The sequence below is a fragment of the Sinohyriopsis cumingii genome, chromosome 18 (assembly GCF_028554795.1).
Source record: "Sinohyriopsis cumingii isolate HCF-2022 chromosome 18, ASM2855479v2, whole genome shotgun sequence".
NCBI lineage: Eukaryota > Metazoa > Mollusca > Bivalvia > Unionida > Unionidae > Sinohyriopsis > Sinohyriopsis cumingii.
In genome coordinates, this window is record NC_142978.1 from 88,257,395 (window position 1) to 88,285,308 (window position 27,914).

Genomic DNA, 27,914 nt, shown 5'->3' on the forward strand with positions numbered 1-27,914 from the left:
ATGTCTAATTTTGATTTAATAGACGCCGCAAACGCGCTAGCGATAAAAAACTTCAGAGGTGTTTTTATGAGGGATCAATTACCGGCGGTACCAAGGAATATTGAAACCGGTATAATTAACCTCGATGGGTCCTCCGGAGCGGGAACTCATTGGGTTGCATACGCGATTGATCCGCGTGCGATCGTCTATTTTGATTCATACGGGTTAGCCCCGCCGAAAGAGTTCATGCGGTATATCCGGGCGTGTTCAGCCCGGGCGTGTTCAGCCCCGGTTTTTTATTCCACGCTGCCAACACAGCGATTAAGTGACCCACCGATATGTGGCCGTGAGGTATTGAACGTACTTGCGGCGATTTCATCATCGCGAAAACCACCTCATGTGGTTGTAAACGAATACACTAGTGGGGTCGTAGAAGCTCAACGGATTTTAGAGAATAACATTTACAATAATAATGATTGATATCTGGGGGCGACCGGTTTCGGCGCTGAAAGAATCCACGGAAACGACCGCCGCCGACATAAAAAAACTAATTGAGGATGAAATCGCTGATATGTTGAATCTAACAAGTGTTGACCCGGGCGAAATAGTTGTATTTCAAGACCGCCAGGGTAAATTGAAATCCGGTAATGTGTCACTGAATGACGTTTTAACACGACAGCGTGATGCCGGCGAGGGCACTATCGCGTTGTATACCGTCGACGGACGACTCAAACCGGGTGAACATCTGTCGACGGTGACGGATAGGGTAACATTAGTCCAAGACGGTTTTACAAGGTTAGATAGATCGGTGACCGATATACAACTCACTACCGCTAGTTTTTTTGGAACCCCGACGGTAACCGAACCGAATCTTGCAACAATAAAAAATACTATTTTGGAGTTTACGACGCTGTCGGGCCAATTTACCTCGTTACGAAAAAATGTTAACAGGATCGATAACGCCGTTGATAAATTCTTTGGTAAAAAAAATGTCAAACCGGATGAGATTACAATAACTATAAATGATATCACTGCGTATGGACAGGAAATAAAAACAATCAACACTAATGTTGCAACGAACAAAAGGAGTATAGACGTGCATGAACGGGAAATAAATACACTCATTACTAATGTTACAACGATCATAAATAATGTGGACGCGCATGGACAGAGAATAGAAACAATCAACGTTAATGCTATAGCGAGCAAAAAAAGTATAGACGTGCATGAAGGGGAAATAGAAGTACTCAAAATTAATGTTATAGCGAACAAAAAAAGTATAGACACGCATATACAGGAAATAAATACACTCATTACTAGGGTTGCAGCGAACAAAAAAGATGTGGACACGCATATACAGGAAATAGGAACGATTAAAACTGATGTTGCGGCGATTAAAGACAGACTACCTAAAATGACAAAGCAACTCGAAAAAATAAAAATCCCTCACGAGAACACCGTCAACACAGTATACACGATTCGGCATGGATCATTCGCTTGGACTCCTACACAGAATACAGTAAATATCACCGCAACTGTTAAGGGCATTTATCGATTGACACTGGTTTCAATGATGCAGTTTAATATATTATCGTCGAGTTCATCCGGGTTTAACAATACAATATCAACAATTATAGACAAGGACGCAACTGAACCGTTCACAATTTATGCCGTTGATAGAAATCTAGCCGGGGCAAACATTACATGGTATGTGGAATTTGTAGCGAATCTAAGTAATTAAAAACACTAGCTCTTTTAAAATAAAAATGACCACCAAGGAAATTGAATCAGAGGTATCACCGACGTCACATCAATATCGATTCGATACCGCAAAAGAATTCTCCGCGAACTTAAAAACGCTTTCCGAACAATACCGTGCAAAAATAAAAAAATACCGCAGAAAAATAACCGCCATCGACGCGGTCGTGTACTCGGTGTCGGGCATAGTAGCCGGTACCGGTGTTATTTTATCCACGGTGACCACGATAGCCCCGATCGCTGTTCCAATCGCTATCTCCGCGATGACAACAATTGCTGGAGTCGCCAACGCAATCACTAGGAAGATATCATCGTGTTTTCAGAAAAAACTCAACGAGTATACAGTAAAACATCAAATAGTATCCGACGCATACTCGAAATTATCCGGGTTGATCTCGTTATCGATTGATAATTTGTTCGTATCCGATGTTGAATTCTCCACGATGGTCCAGTTATATAGCTCCGCGATGTCAAAAATCGAGGATTTTCAACTGGAAGCCGGAACCACCTGGTTGTTGAAATTAGACACTAAAGACAACGAATAATAATAATGTCGCTGAACCCCGAAGGGTTTCAATTACTTCAGCGGATCGCGGAGAACACCACTCCGGTACAAACAAATATGATATCAATAACGTCAACGAAACCCGAATTCAGTGTGAACTTCCCATCACCGGTTCCAGTAAAGGAAATAGCGCTGGCAAAATTGCGAGTATATCACAGTTGGCCTAATATCCGAGCGGACGCATTTAACGGACAACAACCTAATAACTCGCTGGTTTTTGCACGGACAAATAAACCCGATGGAACCCCAAACTGGGAGGAGGTTACAATACCAACTGGGTCATACCAAATAGAACAAATCAATAAGGAATTTCAACGCAGGATAAAATCGATCACAGGAAAGGAATCAAAAATCGCTATTACGGTTCATGAACCGACGTTATCGTCGACGATTGAAATAAGCACACCGGGGTATATGGTTGATATTTATAACAGTTCAATAAGAACCATACTAGGATGGCCTGAGAATCCACCCGCGGACGCCCCCCCATCAACTGTCCTCAGACACGATAACGGAGATGATGGCAGGCATATTGCTCCATACAACGTAAATATTGCATCGGTGATAGCGATTAATCTAGTGTGTGATGTTATCGAAGGGAGTTACCAGGTAGATACCAAGCAATCAAATCAAGCTCAACAGGGATATATCCTTTATTCGTTTTCACCAACAGCCCCTCCCGGATACTTAATCATTGAGAATCCGATTAATCCGGTCTATATGCGATGCCATGATCGGTTTTTAACGAGAATTAATTTTAAACTCACCGATCAGTCAAATAACCTAATTGATCTACAGGAGGAGGAGTTAGTGATCACTCTGTTTGTAAGATCATAAAGATCTTCATTGTAAATAACCACTTAGCAGCAGAGGGGGCGATGACATCAACGCGGTCGTCGATGTGCTTACCGGACGCTGACGACGCTGGGGATCGGCGCGCAGAAGGTGTTAATTAAACCAAATGACGTTTGGACGATCCCCCAACGACGTCGTCGTTTTTTTTTTACCAGGCGCTGACGACACTAGATCGTTGAGTGCAGAAAGTAATAATTAAGCAAAATAACGATTGGACAAAATGTCCGATTCGCCCCCTCTGCTGCTAGAACAGGAAGGATACCAAGTGGTGGAAATGTGGGAACACGAGTACGATCACCGTTTGAAAACCGACCCCGAGTTTAAACGCCTCGTGGAAAGTTACCAGTTCATGGACCCCCTGAACCTGAGGGATAGTTTGTACGGAGGAAGGACCAATGCCACCTGTTTGCTGTACCAAGCCGACGAAGAGAAAGGAGAAGAAATCAAAGACTTGGACGTGTGCAAATATTGTCGCTTTTCTGCAGGACACCCACAATTGTTCACGGAACACATCGACCTGAAAAACATTCGACAATACGAAGGCTTGATCAAGTGCAAAGTGTTGCCTCCCACGGACTTGTACCATCCCGTGTTGCCTCACCATTGTCAAAGCAAACTGATGTTTCCTTTGTGCCGTACTTGTGCCGAAACGTGCAACCAAGACCAACCTTGCCAGCACACCCAGGAAGAACGCGCCTTGACGGGGACGTGGGTCAGCGTAGAATTGTTCAAAGCTCTGGACATGGGATATCAACTGTTAGAAGTGTACGAAATTTGTCAGTTTCCCAAGACACAACAATACCACAAGGGTGACCCCACGCAGAAAGGCATTTTCGCCGACTACGTTGATGCCTTTTTGAAACTGAAACAAGAAGCCAGTGGCTATCCTTCCTGGTGTCACACTCCCGAAGACCAAAAGACATTCAAGAAATACCGGGAACAAGAAGGCATCTCTTTAGATCACATCGAGAAAAACGAAGGCAGGCGATCGTTTGCCAAAGTGATGTTAAATTGCTTGTGGGGTAAAATGGCACAACGTCCGTGTTTACCCAAGACGGAGTATTTGACAGAACCTTCCCGCTGCTTTCAGATGATTCACGACAAAACCAAATTCATGAAACACGCGGACGTCGTTTGCGAGGATTTGATCTTGGTCAATTACGAAGAAGATCTGGACTTTGTACAAGACGACCCTTTTGGAAATGTCATCATTGCGGCTTACGTGACAGCTCATGCTCGCTTAAAATTGTACGAAGCTTTAGAACTGTTAGGGGAACGCGTCCTGTACTTTGACACGGACAGTTGCATTTACATCCATCACCCGAGTCAACAGCACCCTGACATCGAAGGAGACCGTTTAGGAGCCTGGACAGACAAGCATCCCTACGACAAGATTCTAAGTTTCGTCAGTGGCGGTCCAAAAAATTACGGCTACGAATACCGGGACCCAGAAGGAGAAGTGCACACGAAGTGTAAAGTGAAAGGACTGACTCTGAATTATCGTACCAGTCGTGTGGTCAACTTTGGGGTATTGAAAGAAGCCTTGCAATCTGGAGAGGATGAACACTTTAAAGTGACCACCTATCAACCGAACAAGATTGTACGTTTACCTACTCACCGCATCGTCAGTCGATCCCTGGAAAAAGTCTATCAAATCGTGTACCAGAAGCGAGTGAGACTTCCCAATCATTTCACCTTACCGTATGGACACGTCGGTATTGGTCTGTATATAAAAAGGAACCCTAGGCAAGATCGATAGTTCATTGTGACTACCAAGACCAAGCGAACAAGATGAATACTTTCAGAGAAACACAAAACAAGTTTAGAAAGGCACAATTCAAGTGTGGGGCTTCTGAAGTGGAATGCGATTGTGAGCCTTGTGATGGGAACGATGCTGTACGCTGTGACCTTAGCGACGCCGTAAAGCATCATGGAAACTTTGTTCTCACTACCCCTATCATGGAAAGTGATGCTGTGCGTGTCAAACCTGAGGGATGCGAAAGCGATGCCGCTCGTCCTCTTGGACATTTTACTGGGTTTCGTTTTAAAGGTGGGTGTTCACCTTCACGTCTACCTCCCTACGGATGTCATCCAGCCCTGAGCAAACTCCTGTCCATGTCACCCAACCCTCACCGAAACGATCCTGTGAAAGACGAATATTCGTTTCCTGTGCGTTTGTCGGAATACTGCGACTTTGAAAATCGTCTTCAATCGTTCAATGGAAAATGGCCTAAGTATCTGGGAGGACCGACCCCCCGAAGAATTAGCCAGAGCCGGATTGTTCTACTTGGGCGAAGGAGATAAAGTCAAGTGCTTCAGTTGCGGTGTGTCACTTCACCACTGGGAACCACAAGATTCGGCCTACGTAGAACATGCTCGATGGTCACCGAATTGTCATTACTTACCCTTAGTGGGACCGAGACATTGAAGTAACTTACCATAATCTGTTTATGGATACTTTACAAGAGAACATTCGCACTTTGCCTGTGGAGTTGAGAGAAAGGATTTACCGAGAGCTGGTCAAAATACAAGAGAAACGTAAAGAACAATTGCATCCGTTACGTCACCAGTGTTTGAACCACTGGTACCCGAATGCTATACAAGGACTGGTTCAGTTGAAAGTGTTCCATTGGACAGACATTGATCAACGATCCCCTAGTTTTAAAAAGGATTGGTTTGCTATTGATGATTCTATCTACTACATTGTAAACTTACTGCATCGAATTCCAGAGGAAGAGTTAACGAATTACCGACATCTTTTACACAGTGTCAACTTAGTGAAAGAGGAAACTTCTCAACGAATTGTAATGTGTAAATTAGTGACTAAACGATTTAAATTCGACACTGAAGTAAAACCATGTCTGTGCAAACGGTACATTTCTTGTGTCAGAAAGAGGATTTAGTATGACCTATTCATGGATACTTTACAAGAGAACATTCGTGCTTTGCCTGTGGAGTTGAGAGAACGCATTTACCAAGAGCTGGTCAAAATACAAGTCAAACGTAAAGAACAGTTGCATCAGTTACGTCACCAGATCTTTAACCACTGGTACCTGAATGGTATAAGAGAACTGATTCGTCAGAAATTGTTTAATGGTCAGACCTTGTTCAATACTTCCAGGGCCCCGATGATCCACGTGTTGATCATTTTGGTTACTTCGAGATTCACCTAGTGCAACGCATTGAGGAGGACAAGTTAAAGGATTACCAACATATTTTACGTGGAATCTACTTAGCGGAAGAGGAAACTTCTAAACAAACTCTGACGTTTCGGTTACAGTATGCAAGATTTAGATTCCCTACTGGAGAACGAAGATGTCTGGATAGAAAGTACGTGTATTGTTTCCGAAACAAAGAGACTATAAAAACAGGCTGCCATGCCACGATTTATGTCGCAGGTAATTGAACAGATTCCGTGGAAGGAACTCAATGACCATATTCAAACCGTGGATCATTACCATCAATTATTACGAGAACTGTATCCGTTCAATTTGGGACGACACATAGTGTGTGTCTTAGTGACTTGTTTTCTGGGATTTCGTTTACCAGCCGATTCCTTGTGGACTCTTGTACCACCCCATTTAACATGAAAGTAGTGCCTTTAAATGTTCACGAGAGACTCCTTTTGCTCAAAGCCTTACGTTTTCATCTGGATACTTCTCGACCTCTACGTGAAAAAAAGATTCGTCAGCTTTTAGCATCCCAAGACGTGTATGACGATGTGTGTGTAGCTTGTGACTTACACCCCCATTGGACAGATGTCCGTGCCTGGAAAAAATGGGATTTTGAGGTTTGGACCCAAGAAGTGGCTCAGTATGCTCGAGAGTTGTGATCCTTCTTTTCAACGTCCAAAGAAAAAAGTTACTTTTCAACCTGTGTTAGTGACAGTACCAGAAGAACCCGTCACCCAGGACAGGATTGTCGTGGACATGCCTGAAAGACCCTTTCGGGAGGACACTTGTGTGACCTTACCCCCTATAGAACTGGTCAGAACATTACCCCAAACATGTTGTACAAACACTTGTGTTTATTCCACGTTGATGGTTATCATGTGCCTTTTATCGTTGTACTTAAGCCTTTGGCTTTTATGTATTTTTGTCTTTCGTGTTCATGTTTAAAACATTCAATAAATGTGTCCTGAAAAAAAATAAATAAACTCTTGTCTTGTCTGTTTTCGTGTCACAAGTGACATTCCTAACACTATGGCTACCTCTGCTGTCTCTGCTCCCTCTTCCTCTACTGTCAAAGTCATCGACGAAAACTTAGATCGTGCCAGTTGGGAGGCTTTGTATCTTCGCCATCCCTTTAACATGCTCATTGCTGGACCTAGCGGTTCAGGCAAAACCGAATTCGTCAAACGCTTGATCGAACATAAACATCATTTGATCGATCGACCACCGCAGCGCATCGTGTGGTGTTACAAAGAGTGGCAATCGGCGTACAGCCTCTTGCGAGAAAGTCAAGGCGAATCCATCGTGTTTGTGGAAGGCATTCCTAAAGAAGACGACGGCATCGTCTCTGACTCCCGTCAAACCCATTTGATCATTTTCGACGACATGTTCGGAGAAGACGAAGAAGAAATTAAACTGTGGATCACGCGCAAAGGGCATCATCGTAATGCCAGTGTCGTTTACATCACTCAAAATTTGTTTTAACAAAGTAAAGCCCATCGCACCATCAGTCTCAATGCGCATTACGCGGTCTTGTTTTAAAGCCCTCGAGATAAATCGCAAGTGCAAGTCTTAGCCAAACAGTTAGGAACGCCTTGGCTGACTCAGGCGTACGACGATGCCACTCAAACTCCACACGCCTATTTACTCGTCGATTTGAAACCTACGACCCCCGATAATTTGCTATTTCGTACCCACTTGTTTCACCACTGGTGCCAAGACGGAGGGCCTGTCCTGTACACGTCTCCGTCCTCGACTTAACTTCACTCCACAAAAAAATCTATAAAAACCTCAGACCCTTTGTGTCTGTCTCACACAGTTTGAACATGACGTCCCTTCAGTCGCATCTTCCCGTCAAATTGATTCGTGCCTTGTATGGCATCAGTCGAGAAAAAAATCCACAAACACGAACTCGTGTCTTAGAAGCTAGTCTCAAAGAAGTCTTACGATGGTTCACGGTGACGGCACGTCAATTACTCCAAGGGATCATTCAGATTCCTCATCAAACCAAACGCTTTATCGATCGAAACAAAGTCGCTTTGGTCCAACTGGCCGATCCCCGCATCGACACTCAAACCAAAAAACAAATCATTTTGAAACCTGGAGGGAGCGGTACTCTAGGAGGGGTCATCATTCGCTCACTCCTAAGATGGGATCCTAATGCCCCCAAAGTTCTCCCCAAGAAAAAGTCAAACGAAGCTCCAAGAAGAAGAAAAAGACCAGGTCCCCAAGGAGACCCGTGTCACCAAGACCTTCTCCAGTGGCGGGACCCTCCTCTTACCAGACACCACCCCGGAAAAAGAAAAGAAGCCCCCAGAAAAAGAAACAGAGAAAAAGTCCCCAGAAAAAGAAAAGTCCACAGAAGAAAACTAGTCGCAAGAGAGGCACTTCGGCCAGGACGCAACCTTACACTCGCAAACCACGACCTGCAAAGGCGGTGACCGCGTCTCCGGTAGCCTCAGGTTCATTCACTTCCACGTTGATGTCACCAAGAACTGAAGAGTACTTGGAGACGTTGATTACACCAGGAACATCTCCGTTGATGACCCCAAGAACTTCCCCAGTGGCAGGACCTTTAAATTTAGTGGCAGTGGCTGCTGCTCACAAAGTACCTGCTCCCAAAATCAAAGTTCAAGAAAGATCGGGCATGTTACAAAGTTTACTGGATTTGTCCAAGCAAGAACTGGCTCGATTTAGTCCGTTGCGTACCCCTGCACGACGTGTCATGCCTGTCCTGAAGTTGATACGACGTAAAGACAATAAGTGGCGACGCGTTCCAGTATAAAAAAGGCCTGTGACCAAGTAGGGTATCAGTGTTTTTGGTGCTGAAGACTCAAAGATGTCAACCTCCAGAAAACATCCCTCTTCTAAACAGCCCCAAGGAAAGGAAAGGAAAGGACTGCCTCCTCGTTTAGTCAAACATGGGGACATGTTATCTGTCCTGTCCAAAGCTTCTCCACCCCTACGAAAAAAACTCATTCACTCAGCCTCCAAAGAGGTTATCGATGCCGTGTGCAAATGTTATTTGAACGTCTTGAAAGGTACGATCCCTTTGTCCAAACACCAGAAACAATGCTTAGGCAAACATCGTCACGTTCTGCGCCAAATGGTTCAAAAGAAAATTCCCCTTCGTCAAAAGAAGAAGATGTTGGTCCAACGTGGAGGCATTTTACCCCTCTTGTTAGGCCCCTTACTGAAAGGAGTCTTGGGAACCATGTTGGGAGGACTGGTGGGGGCAAGATAAAAAGGCCCTCTGAAGTCCCAAGATCTCAGAATCGACCCCTGACAACCCCATGGAAGGACGAAAACTAGCTTTAGTGCCTTACAAACGATGGATGGAATACCATCGTTGGCAAGAAAAACACACCCCGCATTTACCTCCCAATCCCCATTTGAGCGAGATGTCCCAGTTACAACACGAATTGCAGTCCTTGATGGATCGCCAAGATTTGTCCGAAACAGAAAAATCGCAAAAGTACGGTCAACTCTTGCAACGACTGCAACTCTTTCACCAGAAAGCTTTAGACGAAACAGCTTTATCCACTCTGAAAGATTTTAAGACCTTGATGAAAAGTCCAGCACCATCATCACTACCACCACCACCACTACCAGTGACCAAGACAGAATAAGGAGAAGAAGAAGGGTTTCAAACTCCACCAGAAAAAGTACGCAAGTTAACAACACTACCTACCTCCAGAATTGGATGGATTAAAAAGATGATGACCACCCCTTCTTCATCACAAGAAAAAAAGAAAGTGAAGACAGAAGTGAAGACAGAAGTGAAACAAGAACCGATATCCCCTGTTCCGACATCCTCCTCTTCGACACCTATTGCCGGTCGCACACGCAAAGCATTGCAATCCAAGAAAATACCCCAAGAGAAAATGAGTAGCATCCTCCAAGAGTGGGTGTCTTATTAACACAGAAACAAACACAAAAAAAATGGGAAAAGTCTTAGCCAGCATTTACTACGATCCCTCCCATCCTGCAGGTTACGCAGGAGTTCAAAAATTGTATCGTGCTACCAAAACTCGACTGAAAAGTCTCCGTTTACCTCAAGTGCAACGATGGTTACAAGAACAAGCTACCTACACTTTACACAAACCCATTCGACGCAAGTTTTCCAGAAGTCGCAACCGAGTGGAAGGCATCGATCATCAATGGCAAGCCGATTTAGCCGATGTCTCTCATTTAGCCAGCTACAATCGTGTCTACAAATATTTGTTTTGTGTCATCGACGTCTTTTCCAAATTTGCCTGGGTCGTGCCCTTGACTTCCAAATCGAGCAGCGAGTTAGTGCGAGCCCTGCAACGAGTGTTGAAACAAAGCGGTCGTCACCCTCTTCGATGGCAAACGGACAAAGGTACCGAATTTCTGAACCAAGCTTTCCAAAAAGAATTAATGAAACGTGACATTCATTTTTTTACCACCGAGAATCCCGAAACCAAAGCCAGCATCGTGGAACGTTTTCAACGCACTTTGAAAGAACGCATGTGGAAATATTTTACGCATCACCACACTCTGAAGTACATCGACATCTTACCGCACCTGGTGCAAGCGTACAACCAATCTTACCATGGAAGCATTGGACGTGCCCCGCAAGAAGTGACTCCCGAAGTGCTGGTGTTTGAGCACCTGTTTGGTACGTCCCCGACGAGGGCTGTCCCCAAGAAAAGTGGAGAGTTGACCGTAGGAGATTGGGTGCGCATTGGCAAAGCCAAACGCACTTTCGACAAAGGTTACTTACCTGACTGGACGACAGAATTGTTTCGTGTCACTGGACGAGTGCATGGCCGTCATCCTGTCGTCTTTAAATTGGAAGACATGAAAGGAGAAGTGCTCAAAGGAACGTTTTATTTGCCCGAGTTACAACTTGTCACGAAAAAAGAAGACGACGTGTACGACATCGAAAGCATTCTCGAACGCAGAACCCGTAAAGTGGGCAAACAACGTGTCAAAGAAGTCAAAGTACGTTGGAAAGTATATCCACCCAGTTTTGATTCTTGGATCGACGCTTCGCAAGTCATCGACTATAAAAAGAAGTGACCATCATGCCCTTTCACACAGACGCAGCTACGTCGACCACTCCTTCACCCAGTTCTTCTGTGCAAGATTTACAAAAACAACCCTTGTGGGTGTGGTGAGGAGAACGTGTGCCTAAAACGCAAATCGCCTTTTTCTGCCAAATCTTCGTGGTGTATTGTGTCATCGGGGCAGCCATCGCCAATTTGAGTTTACAACAAGGAGACAAACAATTGTGGACCATTTTATTGAGCAGTTGCATCGGTTACCTGCTTCCCAATCCCTCCCTGAAATTCTCCTCGAACGGGAACCACGGGAACTTTGTGTCCAGTTCCAGTGTCAGTCACCACTCGAACAACAACAACCCCATTTTGGGCGGAGACACGCCTCTGACGTCCAGTAACCCCTCGGACAGCCACATAACTCTGGAATTATGAGTCACGAAAACCAATTTCACTTAACCTTACCCAGTGACAGTTCCATGGAGGTGTTTCTCCACAACATGTTGTGCTGTTACACGGCCAAATTACCTCAGGCCATCCCATTAGATCACGAAGCCCATTGGGAAGTGGGTTTGGTGGAAATGATTCACCCTACACAAATCCAAAACATCACCGAAAAGTAAAACACTTTTGAGATCGAAATCCTGAACGAACAATTGCAACAAGCCATGAATGAAATCGGGTTTTCAGGGGACACAAGACCAGCCAGCAATCCAGCCTTCATTATCTACACCTTGAAAATTCATTCAGGTTATTATTTTAGTGGTGAACATTTGGTGGACACTATTGCGGACAGGTTCAACTTAGCCTTTGGCAAAGCCCTGAACAGAATAAAAAAAAGTGTCACCCTGGAGTACCATAAAGTGGCTCGTCGCTTACTGATGAAATTTAAGGATACCCAAACGTTGTCCATCAGTTTTAATCGTGACTTGCTTGATATTTTAGGCGGAGACACAAAAATGGCTCCAAATTTTAAACCGAAGATCAACAGCAATACAGAATTTTACAAGTTTTTTCGATTCCCTGTAGATCTGAACCAAGGACTGAATTTGATCTTTGTGTATTCCGATGTGGTGGAGTACAACGTGGTGGGACACACCTCTGTGCCGTTACTGCGTGTCATTCCTTTCAAAGTGGATAGTGCCACGACCAGTGACCAGGAAGGTGGAAACACCTATCACGTTCACCGCGAATTTGTACATCCTCACTATTCGCCCGTCAGTAAGTCGTATTTGGACACGGTCAACATTGCTATAAAAGGAGATCTGGGACAAAATATTCCATTCTCCAAAGGGAAAGTTACAGTGAAACTCCATTTTCGAAAACGGTTCTCTTACGACTCGTAAGTCATGTATCCAGTCTACCGAGGGGTTGCTCGACAGCGAGGACACGGTTTAGGAGATATGTTAAAATCAGCCTTTCGTTCGGTGGCCCCGGTGTTGAAACCGATGGTGACACGCGGATTGCACGCCTTGAAAGATGCGTCATTGACGCAAGGCAAAGAATTTCCACAAAATGTCATCATCGACAAACAAAACCCTAAAGAAGCCTTCATGAGGGCAGGCAAAAATGTCTTGCTGCAAAAGGGCAAAGACCTTCTGGGCCGACGAGAAACACCTATAAATGCCCTGCACGCTACCGAGTCAGGCATTCAGCAAGGACAATGCAGAAAGAGACGACGAAGAAAACACCCTTTCACCAGACTTCACACGTCTAAAGCTAGAAAGACAAAGAAAAGAAGAACCGTTCGAGACTTAGACGTTTTCGATTCTTGAAAAACAGAAAAAATGATGCACCGAGAGTCTTGCGCTTGTTCCAAGTCGGAACTGGATCTGTTTGCCATGCCACCCACCATGATGACCATGAAAGAATCCCAGTGGGTGGAATTTCATCCCGTCTCCTCATTGACCGATTCCGCTCCCATCGAGTTTGAAATCAAAGGACAACCCGAAGATTACATCGATTTGAATAGCAGTTACTTGTACTTGAAAGTCAAAGTTCTAGATAAGACAGGAGGTGATATAGACACTGAGCCAGTAGCTCCCGTCAACAATTTCATGCATTCCTTGTTCAGCAGAGTGGACTTGTACTTGAATAACAAACTAGTCAGTAGTAGCATGGATACTTACCCTTATCGTGCCTACCTGGAAAATCTTTTGACGTACGGAATAGATGCCAAGAACACTCATCTCAATGCCTGTGTGGCATGGGAAGCTGACGAAGCTGGCGAGTTTGAAACATTCGAAATTGATACAACTGATAAAAAGAAACAATAAAATAAGGGATTTGTAGAACGAAGAAAGAGAATCACGGGACCCAACACAAGTTTAGAACTGATGGATCGTTTGCATTTGGACATGTGGTTGCAAGAAAAGTATTTGCTGAACGGAGTGGATGTCCGCTTGAGACTGAATCGTAGCAGTACCGCTTTCCATTTATTGGCTGATACTGATGATTACAAAACCAAAATCCAAGAAGCCAGACTCTACGTACGCCGTGTGGAAGTGTTACCTAAAGTGGGAAACGACATCAGTCAGACGTTGAGCAGAACAACCGCTAAGTATCCGATCCGACGCGTGAAAGTGAAAACTTTCACCATTCCTGCTGGACAGCGATCCATGATCGAAGATCATCTGTTCCAAGGACAGCTACCCAAACGTTTAATCGTTGGTATGGTCGAGAATACAGCCTTCAATGGAGCTATCGCTAAAAATCCTTTCTACTTTCAACCCTTTGGCGTGTCCAAGATCGAAGTCAGTCGCGATGGTAAGACCTTGTGTACCCGACCTTTCGAACCCGACTTTGACAAGAAGAATTACTTGAGATCGTACTTGTCCTTGTACGAAGCCACCGGTCAGTTAGGAACCAACACCAGTCACGGTATTACGTACGAAGATTATGCAGGAGGTTATGCTTTGTGGGTTTTTGATTTCACTCCAGACCAAGGCAGCGACGAGGGACATTTCCACCCTATAAAATCCGGCCAGATTCGTGTGGAAATTCAGTTTGCAAAACGACCCCCTGATGTAACGTTGAACGTCATCCTGTATGCAGAATTCGATAATACGATAGAAATCAACAGTTTGAGAGAAGTCATTCTAGATTATTAGAAACCATGGAAGACTGTTATCCCTCTTTACCTAGTGGAGAAACTTTGGAGATGGAATGTGAAGAGACCGTGGAAAAAGAAGAAGTTATCATGATGAAGTCAAGATGGCCAGAACAAGAAGCCCATTTAGGCTCCTGTTTTGCCAAACACTTGGTCGAAAAAATGACGGAATTGATCAAGAAAGATTGCGTTGGATGTCAAAACGATCATCCCAGTCAAATTCAACACGATAAATGCCTGATGCTGAGTCAAAAAGAAAAATTGGACGAGTATCTGGACGAAGCTTGGAGTCTCATCTAGGACGAAGTCGTGTTGCACCAGTGGTATAAGGACTTGCGTGAACATTCTTGTCCACCATTAACCACTCAAGAGATCCATCGTATCGAAGCTCTCCTGAATCAGAGTGAGGAGACGAAACGAAGAAATGTTTATTTGTCAGACATTTTCAAGCAAAAAGTCAGGATCGAATTGATCACTTATTATTACCTATGAAGAAGAAAAAAAAACATGGATCCCTGGGAACTTTATTACCTTTTGAACCACAGTTCGTATACGGCTTCTTGGAATCCTGTCGTCTGTGTTAAAGATGAACTCCCTCATCGCAGACCTCAAGACCATCTAGCTTATGTGATCAACACGGAGGACAGTCATCTCACAGGAATCCACTGGGTAGCCGTTTACTTTCCTCAAGAAGGATGTGTGGAATATTTCGATTCGTACGGATTGCCCCCTTTGGAAGACGATATCATTGACTTTATGAGAAGAAATGCTCAGACCACCCGATTCAATAATGTGAAATTACAAGGCACAGATTCCTTGGTGTGTGGACAATATTGTGTGTATTTTCTGCATCATCGCAGCCTGGGCTATTCATTAGAACATTTAGTGATTCATTTTGATCCTCGTTCTTCTTCTAGAAATGATGTGAAAGTAGATCGATGGTTTTGTGACCATTATGCTTATCGTTTGTCTCAAGCTAGGAAACGTAGTGTCCATCAATGGCCTAATGACTTCCAACAGTGGAAGTCACAACTTCATTCACATCGTTGTCAGCCCTGTTTAAAGTAAAGTGTTAATTTTAAAAAAATGTTTGATGTTATATTGTTGGATTATTGTTAAAAATGTTATATTTGTTTGTTAGTGTTAAGTGATTTTGAATAAAAAATGTTGTGTTTTGAAAAAAATGCCTTTGTGGTTTGTTTGGCTATAGGAATCTTGATTCATGCTCTTTGATTTCTTACTATCCCTCTCATGACACTCATTGAACGTTGCGGCTCGAAAACCGTAGAGGGATGTTTTCCTTCACGTCCGCGCTTTGACTTTAAGAACCGGGGTAAGTTTCCAGTCTAACCATCCATTGTCGACTCATCCTCCTACGAAGATGTGCTCCAAACTAGCTAAGCTAAACGAAGCCTACGTGAATTTGCATAGGGTCAGACACAGTCTGATACCGAAGCCAGAAGAGATAGAGAATGTGAGAATGTTAAAAGTCACTGAAGACCTGATAGAAGAGCTCTTCAGAGAAGAAGTGAACAGGGAGAAAGAAGAATGGACAGAGAAGTACAGACTTCAGAAACAGCAGAGAGAGCAGCAACAGCAGCAGCATCAGCAACCTGAACCTGACAGAGGCTTTGTCGATTTTCGTATCGACACCAAAGAATTCTTCTTCTCTTTCCGAAGAAGCAAACCTATCGCCAGAAAGTCTATCCTCAGAGGACGTCGCATTCTTAGAAACTAAAAGATCGCCCTAGCTTCAACTTCACACAAGCAAAAAAACCCAGCCCTTTTCAGGGCTACCCAATACTCTGGAAAAGAAATAACAATCCATTTGCCAATGTGTGTAGGTAGAGTAGTGTGAATATAAACACTGACTCTTTTTTATAGTGTGAGTGTATGTGTTTGTGTATATGATTGTGTGTTTGTAAGTGCTCACGTACGTTTGTGTGGATAGTAGATAAGGATCATGTTTTTTGCTGTTTGAGGTGTGGGGAGAGTAGATTTGGGGTTTGATTGGATTGCTTTGCGTATGCGGATAGTATATTATTGATTAAATGAAAATTTTTTAGAATAGTGATGGGCAGTATAAAAAAGTGAGTGAGTGTTTCTTTAAGGTCCGCGCGTTTGTTTGGTTATGATCTAGGTAATATAACTGTTGTTTCAGGGGGATGTTTTCCATCACGTCCGCGCTTTTAGTATAAATTGAAAACTAATCGTCAGTTGGGCTACCCATCGTCGACCTGTTAACAGCAAGACAATGAATACAAGGATTGTGAAACTGCTAGAACTCCAGATGCACCTAGAATATGCCAGGCGCATAGTAAATGAACTGGCTGCAGAGACCATAGTAGAAGAGGCAAGGATAAAGAAAGAAGAGGAGGAGAGAAGACAGAGGGAAGAGGAGGAAAAGAAAATAGGAGAGAGGATGACTTACAAGTTACCAGAGACAGAGGATTGGGGTGCTGAAGCCATTCATCCCGCCTCTGCACTCGCAAGAAAGAAAGTAAAAGGAGACTGGGGAAGAAGATGTGTGTGTGGTGCCAGGCCTGGAAGGTGCCATCATTAACCAGGTGTCACTGGAGTTCAAAAAACAAACAGCCCTTTTCAGGGCTACCCAATACTCTAGAAAAGATATAGTAATCGATTTGCCAATGTGTTTATGTAGAGTAGTGTGAATATAAACACTCACTCTTTTTTTTATAGTGTTTGTGTTTGTGTTTGTAAGCGCTCACGTACGTTTGTGTGAATAGTAGATTTGGGGTTTAATTTTAATGCTTTGCGTGTGTCAATAGTAGATTTTGGGTTTGTTTATTGCTGCTTCACGTATGTGGATAGTAGATGATATGAAATGAGAAAAGTAGGGGATGTTTTCCTTCACGTCCGCGCGTTTTAAGTGATAATCTAGGTAAGATCAATTTTGTTTTAGGGGGGATGTTTTCCTTCACGTCCGCACTTTAACTATAAGAACCCACAAAGTTCGTCGTTCGCACCATTCTAAGGAATAACTGAGACAAAATGACTCAAGTATCAGTTTTATTTAATCTGTTGAGAGACATCTATTTTTGGATAATGGATGTAGAATATGTTGTAGGAAGAATAGAAGAGGAATGGAGGCATGGAGATATGAAAGACTTGGTAACCAGTCAAGTTCAAGGCCTAAAGACAGCAAGAGATATCATAGCAGGGATGATAGAAGAAGAAGTCAATAAGTCAAGAGGCTTCATTAACCCACCTTACTTCAGAGTGGGAAGTTTGAAGGAAGCACTGGATCATGTCATCCAAGTCCGGTGCTTCCTAGAAAAGATATTGTACTGGACAGAGTGGAGGAATGTAAAATGGGGGTTGGACAAGATGAAGAAAGGGGAAGATCTGATGAGAAAAGTAACGGAGGAAGAAGTAGAGAAGATTAAAGAGAGATGGAGGGAAGAAAGAAAAGATGAGGGGAAAAAAAAGAAAAAGGAAGTATTTGAGCGGCTTAACAACAATTGGATGAAGATACAGACCAAGTTTAGAGAGTTGGGCCATCCTGACTGGTTACCAGAGTCAGATATAAAGAAGAAGAAGAAGAAAGGATTATTAGGCAAGATAAGGGGATGGATGAAGAAGTGGAGGAAATAGAAGAAGAAGAAGAAGAAGAAGAAGAAACCCAAAGGCCCTTTTCAGGGCCACTCCAATTTCTCGAAAAGAGATCGACTTTCAATTGCCTACCCCATTTTTATTTTTTTTATTTTTTTAAAAAAAAAACAAAAAAACAATAGAGACCATTCAGGTCGGGACCATATTAAAATAGGGTCCCGACCCTGTTCCATTTCCCCTAGTCCCTAGACAGGCCCAAACTCTATTCCCATGTTCAATTCCCCTTGTCCCTAGAATTGCTTTTTTCTCCCATGTTAAATTTCCCTTGTCCCTAGACTGACTCAAAATAGATTCCCATGTTAATTTCCCTTGTCCCTATACAGGCCCACGATTTTTCTCCATGTTAAATTTACATAGTCCCTATACAGGCCCAGGGGTGTTTTTAATGATAAGTCCCATGTCCCTATATCGCCCCCCTTCACTACTTATATATATATATATATATATATATATATATATATATATATATATATATATATATATATATATATATATATATATATATATATAAGGAAGTGAATAATATAGGAACAAGTTTTTTATGTAGTCTGTCGAACGCTTACCTCCTTATCCAAATTTCGTGTCTTCTGCAGCTGGTATCGACCGTCTTTCAAATTTCGTACAACATAAACGTCAGCGTTTGGATCAATTCCATAATTTCTCTTCAAGTTTAAAGTCAGAGCATGTGACCCGTGCATGAATTTGAAAGTCAATTCATCAGCGAGGTCACGGTCACTAAGTGTCCGTTTGCCTGTATGGAATCTTGTGGTCACATCTTTCAGCCAGACCTCTTCCGAGTCAGCAGGTGCTAACAAAATGGAGATAAACCAAAGGTTGACAATATAATGTGATCAAACGAAGGAACGAGCGGAGTAGAGGGACTGCATAGACTTCGATGACTTCCCATTAGTTGGTATACGGATAAAGAAAGAGATAAAGAAACAAATGATCAAACATAGAAGAAAAAAATTAAGAAAGCGAAACAAAGGAAGAGCGACACAAAAAGACAACACATTTGTAACGATTTGTATCTTTTGTTTAGACAATCAAGGAAATCTGTTAGTCATAGTTTAATGCGTTCTATACAGCATAAATAAATAAATAAATAAATAAATAAATAAATAAATGATAATTATCATCAGGACAATCGTGCATGGTGCGAATCAAGCATTTTTCATTGTATTTCAAGAGATTAAGGCAACAATGACATAAATACAAAGTGGAGTAAATCTTCATTAATTTACTCATGAAGAATCCTACACTTGAAACAAATAACCTAGTAAGTTCGAACTGAAATATACGTAATAATGTATTAACCCACGCAAACGTATAGCATTTAAAAAATTTTATATTGAAAAAAGTTAAAATTTGGTCCATTGAAAGTAGAACTCAGTAAAATAAAATTGGCTTTTAGTTTCGTCATTTATGGTATCATTTGACAATGGCTCTCTCGCTCCAACTTTACACCTTATTCAGTGATATTTTGCTCTGTACGGAAATTTGTAATAATATTCTATCAATTTTACATATCGATTTCCAAACTATTTTGCTGAGTAAACAACTTATTGCAACACGTGACTTAAAGTATACTAAATGTTAAAACAAAGCTACCAAAATGCATGTCGGAATATGTTTCTTAATTTCAGTAAATCTAAGTGTCCTGAAAAGTCTTTTAATTTGATAACAAAGAAATGTTAGCACTGAAATGTACAATTTATCTAAACCTGATTATGTAACTGCATGTGTTGGTAGGGAAACAACGTACAAGTCTGAAAATCGCTCTAATCTTAAACCACACACGTTTACTTCCACTTAGGCAGTATGGGGACCGCTCCAGTGGCCTAGTTGCGGGAGGTCGCGGGTTCGAACCCCGGCCTAATCATACCAAAGTCATATAAAAATGGTACTAATAGCTGCCTAGCTTTGTGCTGAAAATTAAGAGGTTAGTGTCAGAATTATGTATCTGGGTGGGACATGATGCCATATGTCTGCGGCATGATGCCCCACTGCTAGACATCACTATAAACTGCCACATTGCAGACATCGTAGTGATATGACTGAAAATGTTTTAAAGCTACGTTAAAAATACAAATCACACACACACACGCACACACCCACACACACACACACACACACACTTAGGCAGTATGGGATTGCGGACCACTTACAAGAAATACTTAATTCTAAAACAGACGTGTTTAATATCTTTGAGGACTACTAACCTCAGAAATTGAAGAGTTAGGTAAATAAATTTCTCAAATAAACATGAGTAAGCTAATGTTTTGTAAAACATATGTTTACATATTATTTTCTGACGAATTTTGCTTAGTTCAAATTATAATCAATACCTATATAAGTATGACTTTAGTATTGCTCACAGCAAATGAAGTAAATCGGTAAACTGTATGAAAGTATTGTGTTGGAATGAGTAACACGTGTCCACCAATGTGACAGGCGTCGGAATAACAACCAAAACTATATGATGGATGGCAATAAGACATAAGTACTTTGCTTTGCAGCAGTGGCTCTGTGGGATGCAAAATGTATACCACTTTACGGTACATATTAAAATAAGTTTATAACTTTTCAAACACCTTTAATAGTTCAATATCTTTATTTGGTTTTGTTTAGTATTTTCTGTCGGCAGCTCTAAACAATCAAAGCATTTGCATCCAATATCAAGAAATACATGAAAGACAGACATACTGGATTATTAAGTGTGAATAAAACTGTCGTCATCATAATTTTGCTGGAAAAGCATAGCAATTAGAAGTACCCGAATGAAAACTTCGAAAGCACCGTGGCGAATTAGGAAATCACACGGCAATTATTCCACACGCATATAAAGCAGTTAAAAATGCCCGACAACAGTTATTAAATATGATTTTTGGATTAAATCAGTCTTACAGCGCTCTGGTTTGTCAGGAGTTAACGCGGATATTGGTCTTAATGCACATTTAATTGTGCCGCTTAATCGTGACAAGGATGGATTTAAAATCACAACACCGTAGAATCACAACGGTGCTTGTACAATCATACTCCATAGTGACACCAAGACAATCAGTTATTAAATCGACAAAGGAATTTAAAAGATTCTTGAGACGTTAGAGAAATACACCAAAACAGTATCATGATGTAATCTTGATAATCCAGTTATATACCAACACCAAAGTATTTTCCTCCACGGTTAGTGATAACTGTGAAAAGTGATGATGGTAGATGTTGGAATAGGCTATTTTTTCTGCGTTACCTCCAGCTAGCCATAATCACAACCACGTAATTATCAGCAATACTTAGGTGAAATCAATTTGGTGACAGAATTTTCGGTGAATGTTAATAAGGCCATATTCAAAACGTTTGAAACTATGAAACCGGATGTCGCTGTTAATGTGTTTACTTTCGATAAATACTTTTATCCACTTGCGCTATATCCTCATGGACAAATTGAGCGCACACGTATTGATTAGTTGTTGTTTGGTTCAGTTCATTACATATTGATAAAGAATCTTGGAAGGTTGCTTGACCTAACGGTAAATAACGAAGTAAGAAACTTCCTTACAGATGTCGCATCCATATATTAGACACCCACAAATCTCCTTGATAAGCATGACTTTTTTGCGGTGGAATAAGTAAACGTTACAGAGTACGATTATGCAAGATCCTCGTGAAACCATTTTGAAGCTTGCAGCAATGCTACAAAATATGAATGTATCCTATATCTTCTATGCGGTCTTCGAATACGTTTATACAGTTCCAACGACAATACAAGAAATGAAACACACATAGGACACGTTGTTGAACATGTCCCATGCGGGTTTTGAAAGCTGTTGTCAGATGTAATGGGCAAACTGAACCGCCAATCGTTATATGGTCATGCATTGCGGGATCTTTGAACGTCCTGAAAGTTAGAACGATGCTAGGCACATCGCTTTCACGAATAGAGGAGGGGCACACAAAGCAATCAATTTTTGGTTGCAAATTAAACCATATCAAACAAGAAAATCCAGTTTTGGTTTATACCAGCTTGGGTCTGAGGGCCACTAAATAACGCAAGCGTCAAATGCACGAGTAAGGGTTATTCCATTCAACATGGAAAAATAGGCTCAGACGACTTCAGTTCATCGGTTCGTTACAGGTTTTGAATCCTTCAATGGACATGTTAGTAATCTAGCGGCAGAAAACTTCAAAATCTCTAGTTTATATTGTGGCACAGATACAGACCTGTTAACGAAAAAAGGCTTGTATCCCTACCAATACATGATAGACTTGGACATGTTAGTCGACATGCAGTTGCAAATGATCGAAGTGTTTAATTCGTTTCTGTCACGTAGGTAATTCTTCGACGAATACGCTAAATCTGGTTTGCATCTGATTGCAAAAACTATGGGTGACTAGCATTATCTCTATCTGTGCACCGATGTGGTGTTGTTCGCTGATGTGGTTGAGGCATTTCGTGATAAGTGTATAAGTTTGATCATACGTACTAGTTTACGTCACCGGGAATGATTTGGAACGCGTTACAATCGAAAACCAACGACGAGATGGATCGATCTCTTTAACGAGCTCTAAGTTAGTGGCGGAGTATCAACGGCAAATCGTCAATACGAGCGCCCAAAATACCCAAACAAAGACGGGTATGACCCCGCTGTTCTAAACAGATGTACTCTGTATCTTTATTCCAATAATCTGTACGAATAGGCATTGATGCAAATCTTACATGTGGGTGAGTTTCAGTGCATTGATTTCACACATATTGACATACAAACACACGTACAAGATTTAAACAGCAATATCAACCATGGATTCAGCTTTGAAGTTGATATAGAATACCCTGAAGAACTGCTGGCACCATATTTGTTGTCAGTGTCTGATGTGTGGATGTCACATTAACATTTCACATTATTTGATCAATCCAAATGTAAATGTATTCAATGCACCAATCTTTTTCCAGATCTCAGGGCAAACCAACCATGTAATTCACGTACGAAATCCGCAGTTGTGCCTGTTATTTTGAATGAATGTAAGTAAGGTTTCTCCGGTGCTTTGATTGCCTCAGCAAGCTTGGATGGTGCCAAATATACAAATCAAAACGGATTTTGCATACAACCGCCACAAACAACTTTGAAAAGGGTTTCGTCAAGCTCATAAACAATTCCATACTTCGGAATAAAATGAAGAATCTTCGAATGCGAATTCCAGTCGACCTTGTTCCTTATAGTGAACAAAACAAGTTTCAAAAGCTCATTGACGAAACAGCATTGGACGCATGACAATTGTATTTGCTTGTGGGCTTGTTACTGTCTATAATAAAAAGCATCCCTTAAGTTGAAAGCACCAATCCGAGTCGGGTCGTCAATACTCGACTTGCCGAAGTTGCACACGTATGAGTTTCATTATGATAAGTTCAAACCATTTTACTAAGACTGAGGCAAGATGCTCTATACCGACACCGACTCGCTGCTGATGGATATAACCACCGTATCAAGTACACTCGAGATCGAACTTTACAACAGCGATTATCCGAAAGAACATCCATTGTTTGATAACAACAATGATAGAGGTTTTTGGAAAATTCAAAGACGAATGTTCAAGTGCAACAACCAAGCAATATTTAGGACTTCTACCCAAAATATATTTTATTCTGGTTAGAACAAAAAGACATTTAAAAGGTCAAAGATGTTCCACAGGTTATTGTGCAAAAGAATCTCAAGCGTGAAATGTTCATGTATCATCTTTACGAGCGATGTGAATTCGTACACGGGGACGCAACAACGACTTCCAGTTCCTCTGATACAAATGTTCTGCTAGGAGGTCTTACCTCCCGTAAATAATATCCACTCAGCTACAGTCCACTTGGTGACAGCGTAACGGTAACTTTTATGGTTAGATGTTTGACCAACCTCTGTAGTTAATACAAAAACATTGGTACTGATGCCTCTGTGGTTAATACAGAAACGTAGAAAAATGTTTCTTTAGAATAGGGTTGACATTAACTTTGACCTTTGCTGCCAACTCACTGACATTTACAAGTTTTATATTTGTGAAAGTTCATAGTCTATCGAAGTTAATAATAATAAATAAATAAATATATATATATATATATATATATATATATATATATATATATATATATATATATATATATATATATATATAATCTATACATACATACATGCATACATACACTCCTCAGTGAGACGAACAAATTGACAGACATACCTGATCGAATATATGCCATGACACTGACGACATAAATAATTACAGCTTGCTTCATTGCGAATTGAAAGATTGCCTGTGTCTCTCTGCAGATACTAGTGAACATAGCCACTGCAATGTAGCCAATATATACAATTTATTGGGTTTATATTATGCAGATCAGGACTAGTTTGTTCTGATTAAGTTTAGATTTATTTATTTGACCTAATTTTAAAAGAAGATAAAATAATATTGGGTATGCTAATTCTCGTGAACGCAGTTTGACTTAGGCCTTTTCAATTACGGCTTTGTGTGGGATAGTATCATATCAAAATATTTATGTAGGCTCAAAAGCTCCCAGAATTGCATACTATTTAATAGAAAAGTACAAAACAATTTAATCAATAGACTGTTAACTGAACCATATCTATCAATCTATGCATCTGTCTGTCCGCAGATCCTTCCATTCTACCATTTATGATCTTGTATTTATCTGCTTGTATAAAAGAAGACTTATTTCTTAACAAAAACATTTATCTCCCAAAGTAAAAACAGCTATGGGGAAAACGTTTGATCTAAAGTATGCAAATGTGTACGTAACTGAATGGGAGAAAGGAAACATTCCCAAGTTGCCAAGCTATCATGTATCGCTGTAACAAGCTGGATGTATTTTAAGGAAATTCACTTATATCAATTGCTATGTACAAGTCGTTGTCATTAACAGTGTGCGTACGAGAGGACTGAAACATGATGCTGTCATCCACGGTGTGCGTAAGAGAGTAATGTTACATGAAGTCGTTGTCATCCACAATGTGTCTAAGGGAGGATTGTTAAATGAGGTCGTTGTCATCCACAATGTGCCTACGGAAGTACTGCCTACGGGAGTACTGTTACATGAAGTCGTTGTCATCCACGGTGTGCCTACTGCTAAATCCCACATGCAGAGGATCTGCTTAGTTGCAACAGTGAAATAGACATTCATTCCCTTTGTCCCTATTTTGGCAGGACAACGGGAAAGAGGCCTCTGAATCAAACAAATTAAGAAAATGAACCCTGGGGTATGAAAACATATAATTAGTTATTCATTTCAACAGACGTTCATCCACTTCATCACGATATGTGCGACATAAGCTAAAGTGTTTTGATGCAAATGTTTCGTAAAGCTTTCGAGATAAGCATACGGGTTACTGCGTATAAATGCTTAAAGTAAATTGGAGATTGTAGTGAAATTCGAACTACCACGTATCAATAAACTTGGTTGTTGTAAGCATTGTACTAATGGCTGCAAGTTGTTTGATTATCTAGTTAATTCAGTCTTGAAAACGTGTAGGAATGTTAGAATTAGACAACATATTGTCTGTAATAAAAAAGATGGTGTCAATGCGGTGCATTGCTTGAAATGAAAAATTTTACTTTGCAATGGAGGAGCATTTTTCTAATATGCAATGCATGCATAAATAAAGCACCTTTCTGCAAAGGGGCATCTACAAATTTTGCCTCTCCAGTTTCATCGTCTTTTTGAACAACAACTCATGCCAACATTTAAGCTGTCGATAGCTTATTGAGTAACTTATTATAATTTGTTTTTCGGTCACGTGTAATTTGATCATATACACATTTAATATTATTTAAAATTTAAAGCAGTATTCCATTCCTAAATTGACATAATAATGCAAGCGATCTCTTTATAATTCATGTCTATGTAGACTGCGATCAAACTCATCACAGATCGTCCAGCTGAGTATTTGTCGTTTGGAGGAAATATGTGTATCGTACACTAAAAATGTTATTGATTACATTCATTGGCATTTGGTTTTTAGAAGAAACAGTGTCTTTCCAGGTTCAAAACATGTGGAGTGCTCAGATGATTGTTTTAACTTTCTATTGGAAGTAAGATGTATTTGAGGTAGAACAGATTTGATTCCTAGAAAATACCTTTTGGTATTTAAATAAGGACAGTGGGATCATGTCCTCTACAATTGGTTTTGTCAACCCTCGAGCTCGTAAGGAATGGGATTTACCCAAGTCGTTCAAGTTCAATAACATCTAGCAGCACTTGTAATTGTAGAAACAATATCTGGAAACTTAGGTATTCAAAATAGTAGTTGTACAAAACGCATTGCACCGCTGAAGTTTCTTTCTCTCTGTGTTATGAGAGTGTAGATGACCATATGAGGTTCCTGATATATTATGATATGATTGTGCTTCACATCTCACCAGTGTGAAGAGAACTCATTAAGCAACATCATCTGGGTAAGAATTGTGACGTAGCAAAATGATACCACTTTAGGGTCAACACTATGTAAGATGTTTTGGGTCACTCATGGGTTTCGTAACGTTGGGCCCTTTGTCTTTGACCCATTTTACAATCCTTGACCACCAGTCTTTAAAGAGCGTTTCTGGTTTTCATGAACAATAAAAAAAACACCATTTTGTAAGACCAAGCAACATCCAGGTCGATTCAAGATGATTAGTGCAAGAAAGGAAGCCTGTTTTTAACACCTGTTGTTGCTCTTTATTGCCTTGTATTAGACAGCCGTAACAAGTAATGACGTGTCACTTATCACCAAGATTGATCGCTCTGTTTAAGCAGGTTTTTCATCCTGTAAACAACGATCAGACTGGTTCTATTAAAGGCAGATGTATTGTGGAAAACATCAGAACCTTGTATGACTTAACGTTTTACACTTAACACACAATGTTATGCGCTTATTGCTATTAGTTAACTTTGAGAAGACCTTTCATTCGGAACGTCGAACATTAAGACAATCATATCATTCTTCAACTTTGAGAGTTCTTCGTCTTGTAATGTAGGAAATATATTACCTTTATATACAGGGCTTGTAATTTCCCCAGTAAGAGTTTGTGGCATCCTTATTTTTCCTTCTACCGTCCAGTCTAGAGACCTAATATAGTCATTTCTCTCTCGCTTGTGCCAATGAAGGTTGGTAACGACATTACATCAGGGCTATAATGTTAAGAAATTTATATTAAGTGTCATGATATTACATAGTACAATTTTGTTTAACTCAATCTTAATTAACTTTTATTGTTTATTGTGTATATTTTATATGTTCTTTTGTAATTTTCAGGCATTTCAAAATATCCACAACGCTTACTACCTTCTAGAACTTTACAATATTAAAGTGAAGATAATGAACTTGAAGAAAGGGTTTCATTATAGAAAACTTAACAATAATCGGACATATTCTTAAATCGAATAATTACAAACTTGAATGAAATTAGAATTGCAAATGTAACATGCGAAGTTGATAACTGTATGGACTTTAACTGAAGTCTTTGCTAATGCAAGATCAGCACAAATATGAAACCACTGTCAAATGTTATTATCCTAGTGTTACGACTCATTGGTCTTAAACTAAGTTACAGAAAAAAAGCAAACACGAACATGTTTTGTGATTTTAAAAAGTAAATATTTCACTACAATACAAAGTTAAAATTAAAAAGAAAAGACTTAAAGTAGTGTGAATTAAATCTCAAATAGTCCTGAAAAAATGTTATGACGAGTCCAAAAGTATAAAGTTCCAAATGAATTCCAGTAGCTTTCCGAATAAGTGTCAATATTGTATGTGATGATGTGCCTTTATTCCGGACGGTAGTAATGT

General features: G+C 40.9%; 1 protein-coding gene across 1 annotated transcript in view; it reads right to left on the reverse strand.

Annotated features, from left to right (window-relative positions):
* The window catches only part of LOC149777248 (uncharacterized), a 60,274-nt gene extending 35,907 nt beyond the window's left edge, over positions 1–24,367 (reverse strand). Inside the window, exons 1-2 of the mRNA XM_089941390.1 lie at positions 24,313–24,367; positions 18,657–18,901 (exon numbers count right to left, since the gene is read on the reverse strand). Coding sequence (XP_089797516.1) covers positions 18,657–18,901; positions 24,313–24,367 — 300 coding nt within the window. The remainder of the gene's footprint in view (positions 1–18,656; positions 18,902–24,312) is intronic.
* Between the last annotated feature and the right edge of the window lie 3,547 nt (positions 24,368–27,914).